Here is a 14,284-nt window from a genome sequence, read left to right on the forward strand (position 1 = left end):
TGAACTTTGGAAAAAATGTGGAAAATAGTGGTGACAACTGGTATACGTGCAGGAAAAGACCTGAACATACTCGCTATCACGTCATGACTTGATTCTGACTGGGTGCTGACCGCATCCGTGCAGAATTGTGGTGTGAAGTGCATCCTTAAAGGTAATCTGTCGGCTCTATATGATGCTCAGAGTCAAGTCTCAAGAAGGTATAGTCAAGCCACAAATACATGTTTCCCCGCTACCCCACCCTTCCTTGTCCTATACATTCATGTACAGGGCTTGGTTCTAGCACTTAGCGATGCTAGAATGATATGTTTGTCTGACAAATCCCTGTAAAAACTTTGCAGAAAAAGAAAACGATAAAGGGAAAGTAACAGCAGATTTGCACATATGAACCTTCTGATATGGAGCAATAGGGATAATCATTATGATTATCCTGTTACCTCTTTCAGCACTGGCACCATTTTGTTCATATAGTAAAAAATTACCTTTGTTGGGTTGGGGGAGATGCAGCGCACAAATAAAGTGTGACCCCTGGAATAGAAGACAATTATATATTAATGGTAATAGTACATACGGGTTACAGTGTGTGTGGAACTCGTAGTGTTACGCACTCGTACGTGTGTAACTGGCCTTAATAGAAAAAAAATTGCACCTTTCTCTGTGTTTTGGAGCCACTTTTGGTTTTAGGTGAAAATAACCCAAATGAGGATCAAACCCCGGCTAAAAAAGAAGAGTGTGAACATAACCTAAATTTTAAAGGGTACCAGTTACTATGCATCTTCCCACAGTTTGGTGTGGAGACACAGCTAAAACAAGGTAAGTTATTAAATAGAATAGGACTTGTACACAGGCTTGCCAAGCATGGGATCTTGTTTTGGCAACCTGATTTTCTGGCATCACCATGCTGAAATGTGGAGAGATGAAAAGTGACAGGCCATCCCTTCAAATCACGTGGCTCTGATTAATGGGACCTCTAACAATCACCAGAACCCCACAGCACAACCTGTTTGTGTGACTCCCCAAAAAAGTTGAATTGCATGCAGGACCATTGCTTGCTTCAAACACACTCCCCCTCATTGGGGTGTATCGGGAGACTGTGAATTGTGATGGTGCCTCCTTTTGGACCCTGCTCTATCTAACTTCTAACTCTGTAGTGAAAAAGGTGATAAAAATTTCATTAAATACCCTCTTAAGACCTACACTAAGTGTTATGGTGTATGGTATATTTCACTCTGTAACACGGCTATTGGTCTAAATGGAGTAGAGCTCGTAACAGTAGTCTAGTAGTGGTGCAATGGATGAGCCCTCAATCGTGTAGTTGTGGGAGGTGGCGCAGTAGTAACCGGACAGCCACATTTCTTGCAAATAACTCAAGCAAGCTTTTTTTTTATAAAGGCAAGTCGAGATGAATGGTTTCAAGTAGGGGGTGCACAGTTCTTCATGGTTCTTAGCAGTATTTTATACTTAGAGCTTACCTCAAGGCACTAACTTACTATGTCAGTCTCTATGCCTTGTACTAGGGAAGTACTCTCCACTTTCTCAGTCCCTTGCAACTAGCGATAACGTTACTGTCTTATTACACTATGACTAGTCTGCAGGCCCAGCAGGCTTGGAGTCCTTTGGCCTAGCCGGCTATTATTGGGTAATCAGTCATAGCTTATTCCACAGATGCACCTCAAGCTTTCTCAGCCACAGCTTTGACAGCTCTGCTACACCCAGGGGAATTGATGATATTTGTTCTGCCATTGACACCATAGTAACTCAAACAACTCAGAGTTCTTTAGTAAAAACTACTGTCTCTTCGATAAAAGGAGGCATAGTCTCTTGAGTGTGTTGTATTTACTCCAGCCCTTCTGGGTTTTATTAGTGTGTGGTAGCGGCGCTGTTGCACCCGCTTCCTGCACCCAACCACCGGGATTATGTTAGGTTGGTGGTTGGTGTATAGCTCAGCCAGTAATGGTACAGTCGTGACGCCAGTGCTAACTCAGCACACAGGTGTGGTGGTATACCTGCTTTGTTTAGTGGCTGGCTATGCGGATCCCCAATGGTCGGTAACCTGCCTGGTTGTGAAGGGTCCCTTGGGCTCTTATCACAGTGGTCCAGAGTGGGAAGTTGACCCACCCCGACTGTCAGCACTGCCACCCACAGAAAGGGGAAAATGACCCAAGGATGGTGTAGCCGGTGTTTATAGGTGCTGGTGCAATGATAAATGAGTCCCAGTAGAATAAATAAAGTAGTTTTACTGAAAGTCTCTTACAATACAGAATAACTCTTCACTAGGTGACTTCTGTGATACAGACTCAAGCTCACTGAATCTGTGCTGAGAGATGCTTAAGTGCTGAGGTAGAGTAGCAGTGCTGTTTCAGTTGAGTGTTGAGAGGAGTAGAGGAGCTTAGAGAAGTTGAGAGGCGTTTGTCAGGAGAGTAGAGGAATTCCTCAGGAGAGCCCCAACCCAGTGTAGTAATGTGCTCTGCCGGAACTTGAGAGAAGAAATACTTGAAGAAGAATACTTGAGAAGAGAATACTTGTGCCCGTGTTTCGACCTTACTGTCGCTGTACCACCTTCTGCCAAGCAGTTTCGGGGTACCCGTCCTACGAGGGTGACACAAGCCCCAGTCTTTGTTACCTGAAAGTAGCTAAGTGTCCGAAATTATCCAGTGTCACCTGCGCTGCGGGATAGAGTACGTAGACCTTTATACTGTTGCTTTTCTCTCTCTGGGTCAGTTCCTCTGTCTAGGATACCGCACTGCTCTGTTAAGACACATTCTCGGTGTGGGCTGGGGTCATCTCTGACTTGTCCTCCTTCAGTTGCTTAACACTGCATAGTGCCTGTAGTTATAGCTTGTGGAAAGAAAGTCTCTGTGTTCTCCATACATGTGTGTTTGTGTCCACTACCACAGCTGATCAGTCCCGGACAGGGAACCTGGCAGAGCCAGGCCCTGGCTAAGTACAGCAGGGATGCCTGGTCTGTGTGTGTCCTACTCTTCAGAGAACCAGAGGAAAACTAAACTAAGTGACACTACACTTCCTCTCCCCATGTGACTACTTCCTACATGGTGTGTAAGGGTTCCTGTGAGTGGTGGAGAAGAAAATGTGAAGAAGAAGGAGGATAGAGATACGTAGAAGTAAAAGAGCATCTCCTATTGGTTAGCAGACTCACATAACAAAACAGTAACCCTATAGTGACTACAGCTGTGCAATACATACATAGTTTGATACACTGACATCTGGTGGTGAAACTTCATCCTTCATCACCACCTTACTTTAGAGGAAAAGACTTTTGTGACAGGTGCAAAACTAGAGATACCCGTGGTGGGACACCACAAGTCCCTTGGTCTATTTCCCTACAGCAGATCCTAGCTAGGCTTGTAGCTGGTAAAAGAAGTCCTCAATAAATGCTGAAGTTTCCAACTGCGGAGTACAATTCTTGAGGGTTTGTAGGTTTGTAGCTTGTAGTCACCTCTAAAGAGACTTTGCCAAAAGCCTAAACCCTATTCCAATATTAGTGCTAAAAAAAAGCAACCTCAGGCTTAATAGGGATCCTGACATGCCAACCAAGCTACTACTATGTACAGGGACAGATGGACTATTCCTTTAACCCCTTCCCTCCTTTTCCTCTTGCTCTATTCCCATCCTTATAACGCTTTTATTTTTTGGTCTATGGGGCTGTGTGAGGTGTCGTTTTTTGTGCCATAATTTGTACTTTCTATCAGTACCTGACTTGCGTATATGCAAATTTTTATTCGCTTTTTATCATAATTTTTCTGGATTTGATGCAACCAAAAAATTTCGCACTTTGGAATTTTTTTGTGTTTATGCCGTTTACCGTTCGAGATCAGAAATGTGATAATTTAATTGTTCGGACACAGATAATTTAATTGTTTCGCACACAGCAATACCAAACATGTTTATTATTTTATTTATTTTTATTTATAAAATGGGGAAAGGGGGGTGATTCAAATTTTTATTAGGGGAGGGGATTTTTTTATTATTACATTGTACATATTAATTTTATATACATAGCACTGACCTCCCATGGAGATCAATGCTGAGTATATAATAGGGCACAATATCCAAAAGAAAAAGGTAATGAAACCTCCGCACAGACCGTAAAGCATATAAAATATTGCTGAATTTATTTGTAATTCACCGGTAACGCGTCTCTGGAGCACTCGGCTCCCTTTATCAAACCTCAAGGATACTATTAGTATCCTTAAAAATTGGCGCTTTCTGGCACCAGTTGATTTAAAAGAATTTTTTTCCCCTTTAACGGGCGTGTGTTGGGACCCAGGAAGGACTTATACCACTCTGAGCCCCGTGAAAAGTTCTGTAGCAGTACTTTACCATCAGCCCTTGCAAGTACAACCTAGCACCCCCGGGTTACCACAGTAACATGGCAATAACCACAGTATAACACAACATTTAGAATTAACTTATCAGTCTTTTAAAGGGGTACTCCAGTAGTGGGGCACTTTTTTGCTGGGACCGGGAGGAGGTGGCTTAGGGAAAAGACGTCCACTCACCTCCCCGGTTCCAGCGGCAGGTCCCGCATCGCGGCGCTCCGGTGCCCGTTTCCCGGCCGCTTCCTGGTGTCTGACGCGGGTCCGAGACGTGACGTCTCAGGTCCGCTGGGCCAGTCAGTGACGGAGGCAGGATCCGTTTCAAGTCCGCTCAGATCCCGCCTCTGTCACTGCGGAAGTGGCCGGGAATCGGGGACCGGAGCGCCGCGATGCGGGACCCGCCGCTGGAATCGGGAAGGTGAGTGGACGTCTTTTCCCTCAGCCACCTCCTCCCCGGTCCCAGCAAAAAAGTGCCCCCCCGCTGGAGTACCCCTTTAAGGAGGGGACAAAGGGTAACCTGAAAGTTCTTTAACAGTTCAAGTTTCACCCTTCTTACGCATTCTTTATATAATAATCCAAATCAGACCTCCATCCTGACTCTCCAATCGTTTTAAAGAGACAGGATAACATAGTGTGCTTCTTGGCAACATTACCTATCACTTATTTCCAAATGTACCTGGCTAGGAGGGGGTCTGACAGTGCTCTCTGCTGACATCTCTGTCCGAGACAGGAACTGCCCAGAGCAGGAGCAAATCCCCATAGAAAACCTTTCCTGCTCTCGACAATTCCTGTCTCGGCCAGAGATGTCAGCAGAGAGCAGCTAATAAGTATGAGAAGACTTGGCATTTTTAAATCGAAGTAAATTACAAATCTATATAACTTTCTGAAACCAGTGAATTTGAAAGAATTTTTTTTCGCTGGATAACCCCTTTAATATTACTTATATATGTGGATTTCTAGAAATACGCATTACTTGGACTCATGGCACCATGAAAAAAATAATACCCATGTAATATGCCATCATACCTTTTCAGGCGAAAAGTCAGTTCCTGAAGAGTCAGCTGGAATCTCCCAGTTAATGTGGCGTCTAGGCATGGGTTTGGTGGCGTTCCCCCTTGAGGCTGGAGGACGTTGCTCTCCCTCTTCACAATGTCAGAAAGTAACTTGGAAAAAAGCACAGACATAGATACAAATAAGATTACACTGAAGGGTGAGATGGGAAAATTTAAAATTTAAAAAATTTGTTGAAATGAATCAAACAAAAAGAGAGTGTTCAAGGATTTGGATAGTGATAAAGAAAAAGGGAAGTGAAAGCCGAGGATGGAAAAGATGAAAATGGTCAAATGAATGAGCTTTGTTACCTTCAAGCGACTCTGTGCCAGGACCTCGCGCGCAAAGGCTGGAAGTCTGTCTCTGTTCTTGCTTAAGAAGTTATGAACCTGAAGAATATGAGAATCTACTGTGACCCCCATCCATCTGATCCACGGTACAATTATTAGACACCTAGGAGAATGTATCACCTGGTAGGTTACAGGTCCGCAATAATGCTGCAGCGTGAAGACAGGCAGGGGGAGTTTGGGCTTGATGTAGCAGCTGCTGTCACCGTGATGGTAGTGACACTTCTGTAAGAAAGTGTGGTCTGTGGCCTATGCCCACAAAGGAGAGGTTACTTGTTAGTCATTAGTGGCAAATTATGGTCAAGTTTAGAAGAAGTCAATGTTTTATAGCATTCAGGCTGGAAGTGTCATTGTTGCAGCTGTATAGGTTGTTTATTGAAAAAAAAATCCAGGACAACCACTTTAAGAGTCCAGTGGGGGGTCCTGTTCCTTGATAGACAACTATGCTCATATAGGGAAGGTTGTCAATCACTGAATTGTGATTGACAGCCCCCCCCCCCCCAGTGGACTAAGCAGATAAGCAGAGAATGAGATCAACAACAAAAGTTATACTGAAACTTTTCCCACAAAGCTATATTTCTATCTGCCTGTCATATCCTGAGCGTTAAAGGGGTTATCTAGGCTCAGAAGAACATGACCGCTTTCTTCCAGAAACATCACCTCTCTTGCCTTCAGTCTAGGTGTGGTTTTGTAATTAAATATAAGGTCACACCCCCATTCCTCACACTGGATTTACTAGGAGGCGAGTTAGCTTTATGACCCAGCTTGGTTATTAAAGGAATACTCCAGTGAAAATCTTTTTATTTTAAATCATCGGTTTTACAAAGTTATAAAAATTTGTAATTTACTTCTATTTAAAAATCTCAAGTCTTCCAGTACTTATCAGCTGCTGTTTGTCCTGCAGGAAGTGGTGTATTCTTTCCAGTCTGACAGTGCTCTCTGCTACCACCTCTGTCCATGTCAGGAACTGTCTAGAGCACTAGCAAATCCCCATAGAAAACCTCTGCTTGTACGAAAATATTGTGTGACGTGACATGCTCTATTCTTCTTACTATGTCATCACTTGTCTTCTTATGTTACAATCTCCATGTAATTTTTCTTGATTAGATATACACCATTCTTAATGTACCGAATTAATGCTTGTACAGTTATAACAAAAAAAAAAAAACCTTTAATAAAATATCTTTAAAAAAAAAACAACAAAAAAAAAACCTCTGCTACTTTGGACAGTTCCTGACATGGACAGAGGTGGCAGCAGAGAGCGCTGTGTCAGACTGGAAAGAATACATCACTTTCTGGATGACATGCAGCAGCTGATAAGTACTGAAAGACTGGAGATTTTTAAATAGAAGTAATTTACAAATCTTTATCACTTCCTGACACCAAATGATTTGAAAGAAAAAAACAAAACGTTGGAGTACCCCTTTAAGTCAGTTTCAAAACTACTTATCATGCACCACATTTGCTGTAAAAAACAATGTATCAGAAAACCTGTTCACCAAGGCAACATGCCGAATGCATGGATGCACACGCACACACGCACTCATCATTATATATACATATATATTACATGATATGCGCATGGTGTCATACTGTGTGCAAATAGTGTATATGGCAACTAGAGAGATAGCATCCAGATAAATATGGCTATACAGTCGTCAGAAGAATAGCATTCATGGGGATAAGACTAAGATAAATAAGCAGAGACCAGATAAGTCAGAAACATTCACGTGACTAGAGATTACAGTGTCACAGTACAACAACATGAATGCCGTCTACCACGGTGAGATGACATCACGGGGTGGGATGGCCCCCACTATGGTATGCTAAGTAGCTAGGCTTTCTCTATAGCACCAATACAGCCATGGCAGCGTTTATATTCATATCAATTGATTTCCACTTCACATATAGGTTATGTTTCCACGTGTTTGTTTCCGGACATATTTTTGGACGGACGGCATTGTAAGGTGAAGATACAGCCGTATTTTGATAATTATGGTCATTCAAAAATACGGTTGAAAACAGACATTGTGTGAACATAGACATAATGTAACAATATAGTATGAAATACACTAAGGGGCAATATTAAGGAGGGGACTGTTGGGTCTGTTTGCTTCTCTATTTCTATTCTCTTTTTCTATTCTCTAAAAATGAGGCTAGTTTTCTTACCTTCATCCTTAGTGCCATTTTTACTAAATATTCACTTTAATTCACTACAGCCCTAATTAATGTACATTAATTATGGGAAATGCACATATACTGCTATTTCTCTTAATTTAGTAGATAAGGCAGTCTTCTGATTCTGTAAAAAAAAGTGACGTCACAAATCAGTTGAAATTCCTAAGGAGTGTCCAGCAGGGGGCACACTATATGTAGAAGTCTATGGAACTGTATTGTCTATGCAACTGTATGTCATGTATCACAGGGACGCAGGGCAGAGAGGGACCAGGCTCACACAGAGAGAGAAGGAGATAGATGGCACTAAGCAGGGAGGGATAGAGGTGCCCCTACATCTAACTACCTCCCCCCTCCCTCCCTACTCGGTGTGTGGGACACATACATACAGTACTACTCCTCCCATCATCTGCTCATAGTATAAGCAGATGGGGGAGTAGTACTAGACTGATCCCCATCACCATAACCACCCCACATGCATCCCTCCATCCAACACCTGCCATTTGCCACCAGCTGCAAGTTGGCTAGCTACACAATCCCTGTAGATGGCACCCCATAGTTGTCCCTCCTCTCTTTAGCAAACCTATCAGAGGTCACTCTCACTGTCTCTATTGTGATTTCCACATGTAGGAAAGCTCCCTGAGGTATACAGATAGTGGTGGAGCAAGTTTAGTTTAGTTCTAGTTAGTCTTGTATTAGTAAGAGCCAGAGAACAACTGATGCCTGCTCCAAGACATTCCAGCTCCTGGCCAGCCGGCCAGGTCCCTATGCTGGGCACTTCACCGACTCAGAGCGTGCATGCAGATGCTAACTTTGACAGAGTCTTCAACTTTGAGCACTGCTCTACCCTAGCCTAGCCTAACCCATGTCCGGCTAGAAATCCTGAGATGCATCTAAAGTTAACTGGAACAAGGACTAATCCACGTTGAGGCTCTATCCTTCCTTCTCTTTAAGAGCTCTGCAACTACAGGAACTTTAAACAGACAGCAACTGAAGCCGACTTACTTTGCAGCACTTTGCTAGTATGCTCCCAATGGCTAGCTCACCCTTCACTGAGGCCTGTGTCTCTGAATTGTGTCACCCTGTGCCCTTGACTAGCAAAAGACAGATCTTCATAGCCATGGCTACAGGTACTTCCCTTCAAGTATATTGCCTTTTGAACCAAAGTGGTTAGAGCCCCTTCCATCTGAGTACTTAGTGTCTGGATAGATCCCCCTTAAAGGAGAAGTCCATCAGATAATAAAATCCTCCAGCCGGCAGGGACAGGGGGTATATTAATTAAAAGTACTAATTTGCCTCTCACCGTGCCCGTTGTGAGCGGTGGGACCGGCCTCAGGACCCCCACCGGAAGGCATTTTCCCCCAAGTTGTGATGACGTCCCGGCCTGTCCTGGCTGATGGACTGGCGGCTCAGCCAATCAGTTACTAGAGCAGTGTCCCGCCCCAGTCACTGACTGGCTGAGCAGTTAGTCCATCACCTGGGTTGTGACGCGTCAGCTCCAGAGAACCCGGAGCCAGGCGGGGATCTTGGGGCCGGCCCCACTGCTCACTGCGGGCACAGGGAGAGGTAAGTTAGTCCTTGTAATCTATTTCACCCCTGCCCCTGCTGCCTGCAGGATTTTATCATCCGCCAGACCAGGGGTGTAGCTAGGATTCATGGGGCCCCATAGCAAAAAACTGTATGGGGCCCCCTACACACTATAATATATATATGTATATATATATTCGGTGATGTGGCAAAAAAAATAAATCTCTTGTGGCCAGAGACAAAATCCTGCGTGCAGCCACAACAGTGACTGGCAGAGGAGAAAGCCAATGTCTTCTTGGTCTGTTCATCCACTGTATTTAACTATAACAGCGTATTAGGAGCCTCATGGTTATATACATGGGTGCATGAGCAGACTACCTTTTGCTTAATCCTTTATTTACTGCAGTGTGTAAGTGAGCCAGTGTTCTCTTACATGCAACACAAAGGGTTAATACAGAAGACAATTCCTGCACTGATAACCCCTGACCTCTGCAGGAGCTCAGAGAACAGAGGTCAGAGGTTATCAGAGTAGTGAGGCAGAGAGCTAATTGTTAACCTTTTTTTGTGTTGCAGCATGTAAGAGAAAACTGGGTCACTTACACACTGCAGTACATAAGGGGTTAAGCAAAAGGAAACAGGAGGCTCTTATCTTCCCTGGGCCCCCTCCCTCCACGGGCCCCATAGCAACCGCCTGCCTGCCTCTATGGTAGCTATGCCACTGCGCCAGACTCCTCCTTTAAGGTAGCCCACCGTGTCTCAAGTCTACAATCACTCTCAAGTCTCATCTTCAGTAACCTCCTAAAGAGACTCTAGTGCAGTGATTTGTTTTTTAAAAGTGATTTCAATATACCTGCTTACAGCAGGCATTTAAAGTATCTTAAAGGAGAAGTCCGGGCAAAAAGTATTTTTTTTAATATGTTATTACATAAGGAAAGTTAGACAAATTCCTAATATACACTAATTATGGGAAATGCACATATACTGCTATTTCCCTCAAATTAGTAGATCAAGCCGGCACTGGCGTAGCTACCATGGGGGCAGGGTACGCCGTCGCTATGGGGCCCGGGGGTTCAGGGGGCCCGGGCCCCCGCGTTTAAACATGCCCCCGCCCCCTGTATTGCCGCTCACTATGCATATGCATAGTGAGCGGCCCTGAGCCATCCCCCCGCCCGCCCCGCCCGCCCCTTCTATCGCCGCTCAGCTGAGCCGATCAGAAGCCTGGGAAAGTGCAAAGAGCAGCACTTTCCTGGGCTCCTGATCGGCTAAGCGGCGATGGAGGGGGCGGGCTAGGCAGGCGGAGGGGATCGCTGTCCTACTCACCTGTCCGCCGGCCCCAGCAGCTCCTCTCTTGACACTCCGGTCTCCCGTCATCCTCCGGCACAGGCAGCGGGGTACAGAGACGCTGCCTATGTCCCGGAAGTGTTCTGCAGCGGCAGATGAGGATGACGGGAGACCGGAGTGTCGGGAGAGGAGCTGCTGGGGCCGGCGGACAGGTGAGTAGCCTGTTTGTTGTTTTTCTGGTCGCAGGGGGGCTACTATGGGGGCACTATATGGGGCATTGGCTACTATGGGGGCACTGTCTTCTATGGGGGCACTGTATGGGGGCATTGGCTACTATGGGGGGCACTGTAATCTATGGGGGCACTGTATGGGGGCATTGGCTACTATATGGCGGCATTGGCTACTGTATGGGGGCATTGGCTACTATATAGGGGGCACTATATGGGGGCATTGGCTACTATGTGGGGGTATTGGCTACTATATGGGGGCATTGGCTACTATATGGGGGGCACTATATGGGGGCATTGGCTACTATATGGGGGGCACTATATGGGGGCATTGGCTACTATATGGGGGGCACTATATGGGGGCATTGGCTACTATATGGGGGGCACTATATGGGGGCATTGGCTACTATGTGGGGGTATTGGCTACTATATGGGGGCATTGGCTACTATGTGGGGGCATTGGCTACTATGTAGGGGCACTATGTGGGGGCATTGGCTACTATATGGGGAGCACTATATTATGGGGGCATTGGCTACTATATGGGGCACTATATGGGGGGATTGGCACCAATTACACTGCTGCTATCTCCAAACTGTGACAAAATATTTTTTTTCTATTTTCCCCCCTAAAATCAGGGGTGCGTCTTATCAAAAGGTGCGTCCTATAAAGCGAAAAATATGGGGGGGGGGGCCTTAAAAATTTTTGCTATGGGGCCCCGTGAATCCTAGCTACGCCCCTGCAAGCAGGCTTCAATTCCTCTCGAAAACCATAACGTCATGAATCAGGTGTAATTCACATCCAGCAGGGGGCGCAGTATATGGAGAAATTACATTGTAAGAATAACTATATCACAAGTGCCAGCAGCCCCATCCAAAGCACATAGGACTGGGATGCTGGCACTTGTGGTGCGGCTGCCCCCCCCCCCCCCGCACCAGCAACCCCCTAAAGACCCCCAAACTACCCCCAATTGTGATATAGTTATTCTTACAATGTAATTTCTCCATATACTGCGCCTCCTGCTGGACACTTCAGATGAATTACACCTGATTCGTGACGTCATGGTTCTTGAGAGGAATTAAAGCCTGCTTGATCTACTAAGTTGAGGGAAACAGCAAGGTGCTTTTCCAATAATTAGTGTATATTATGGAATAACATATTAAAAAATACATTTTCCCTGGAGTTGTCCTTTAAAGGTATATTGCTAGCCAACTCTCAAGCTATCTATATTGTACCTTACTTACAAAAGAACTGTATTCTTGTTGTTTTAAGAAAAGTTCAGTAAATGCTGCTGTTTAAGTTTATTGTGGGCTCTGTGCACTACACCTGAACCTACACCTTTAATTGGCTTATGTTGGGATCCAGAGAGGGCATATACCAGCACAAGCCCCATGACAAGTGCGGCAGCGGTACCACAACACCTGCCCTGGCAAGCAACACCTAACACCCCTGGCTTACCAAAATGTCTATACATCTATAAACATGGTAGTCAGGGAACTAATGTATCACACAACACTAGATGAAAGTAGAAGCAATTGCTGTTATTGAAAAACTATATTAGCACTCTAACATTTTTATTGCGTGCCTACTATAACAGGTTAACATTCTCTACATTTTTCCTTTTATGTGTCTGCATTCCATAAGGCAAACTATATAAACTGAGTAGAGGTTGGAATCATCCTAGAATTGTAAAAGCTTACTCTACACTATAAGCCTGCACTTCAAAGTGTCTGTCAATAGCTGTACCAATACCCCCTGGAAACAAAGAAGCCCATAGCTTGTAATTTACAAAAGATTAAAGAGGTACTATAAAGACTTGTAATTTGCTTCTATTTAGAAATCTCAAGCCTTCCAGTACTTATCAGCTGCTATATGTTCTGCAGGAAGTGATGTATTCTTTTCAGTCTGAAACAGAGCTCTTTGCTGACACCTCTGTCCATGTCAGGAACTGCGCAGAACAAGAAAGGTTTTATATGGGAATAACTACTCCTTCCTATTACACTTCCTATTACGGACAGAGAAGGCATCAGAGAGCACTAGAAAGAATACACCCCTTCCTGCAAAGCATACAGCAGCTGATATGTACAGGAAGACTTGATTTTTTTTTAAATAGAAGTATTAAAATATTTTTTTTCTTCCAAAGTATCCCTTAAAAAATTCTGTATTGATACTTCCCCCCTAATTTAATGACCACTCTACCACTAGACTGCACTTGAATCCGGTGCTCATATACTCTACCTGGGTTAACTTGCTCTGTTCCTCTAGAATTTGAAGAATTCCGTGGGGTCGATCTGTCAGCAGTCCTATACAGGATTCACTCCCCTCTGTAGAGAATGGGACCCAGCACAGCCCCTCTCTAGCATATTCAGCCTTCAGGGTTCCATAGAAAGAACAGAACAGATAAGGAGAATGTTGTAGGTACTGTATTACCACACAAGGTACCGTACATGGACTCACCTGCTCCTGAGAGATGAGACTTTCTATACTGTGGCGCTGGATTTGCTCATTAGCAAAATTCCTACAAAGTTGCTCCAAGCTGTTTACACCGAGATTCTGGAACACAAGACAATGGGGTTAGAACGGATAGACACATTTATGGAGACTACTTATGATATACAGGTGACTGGATGGCTGCTAACATGAAGACTTCGGTATGATTTAATGTAGAAATAAATTTGACATGTAAAAAAATGCTAATTTTGTTGGTGTCAGAACGTTGTATTAGTTCAATTAAAAATAAAAATCTCAAGCCTTCCAGTACTTACCAGCTGCTGTATGTCCTACAGGAAGTGGTGTATTCTTTCCAGTCTGAAACAGAGTGCTCTCTGCTGCCACCTCTGTCCATGTCAGGAACTGCCTAGAGTAGTAGCAAATCCTGGACAGTTTCTGCCATGGACAGAGGTGGCAGCAGAGAGCACTGTGTCAGACTGGAAAAAATGCACCACTGATAAGTACTGGATGGCTTGAGATTTTTCAAATCTATAACTTGTCAGGGGGAAAAAGCAAATCCTGTAGAAGCATATTGAATTGCTCAACTGCTCTACCTCAGAAAACACCAAAAATCAGCTTCCTATGTTAAGTAATCACTGTGCTTCCTGGTTGAGTAGTTGCTCAATTCCTAAAATGCATTGTTTTCCTTAAGCCGTTTACCACAGTCCTCTCACCCTACTTAATCCTCTCCCACAGCACTCCTTTCAGGTCCCCGCTCTATACAGCAGACTTGCAGACTTGCTTGCAGAACTGTTCAGTAAATGGAGCTGAATTGCAATACCTCACATGACCTAAGTAGAGAAGCCAAGTAGAACACCCTAGTTCCCGCCAGGAACCTCTTAAAAACGTGGCGGG

The 14,284-nt window shown here is 44.5% G+C and overlaps 1 protein-coding gene across 1 annotated transcript in view; it reads right to left on the reverse strand.

Annotated features, from left to right (window-relative positions):
- Nucleotides 1-14,284, reverse strand: part of LOC138771884 (unconventional myosin-XVB-like) — a 39,919-nt gene that overhangs the window by 3,285 nt on the left and 22,350 nt on the right. Inside the window, exons 14-19 of the mRNA XM_069951886.1 lie at nt 13,397-13,492; nt 13,178-13,309; nt 5,855-5,980; nt 5,696-5,773; nt 5,361-5,497; nt 480-525 (exon numbers count right to left, since the gene is read on the reverse strand). Of these exons, the coding sequence (XP_069807987.1) occupies nt 480-525; nt 5,361-5,497; nt 5,696-5,773; nt 5,855-5,980; nt 13,178-13,309; nt 13,397-13,492 (615 nt within the window). The remainder of the gene's footprint in view (nt 1-479; nt 526-5,360; nt 5,498-5,695; nt 5,774-5,854; nt 5,981-13,177; nt 13,310-13,396; nt 13,493-14,284) is intronic.

The sequence above is a fragment of the Dendropsophus ebraccatus genome, chromosome 14, assembly GCF_027789765.1.
Source record: "Dendropsophus ebraccatus isolate aDenEbr1 chromosome 14, aDenEbr1.pat, whole genome shotgun sequence".
Taxonomy (NCBI): Eukaryota; Metazoa; Chordata; class Amphibia; order Anura; family Hylidae; genus Dendropsophus; species Dendropsophus ebraccatus.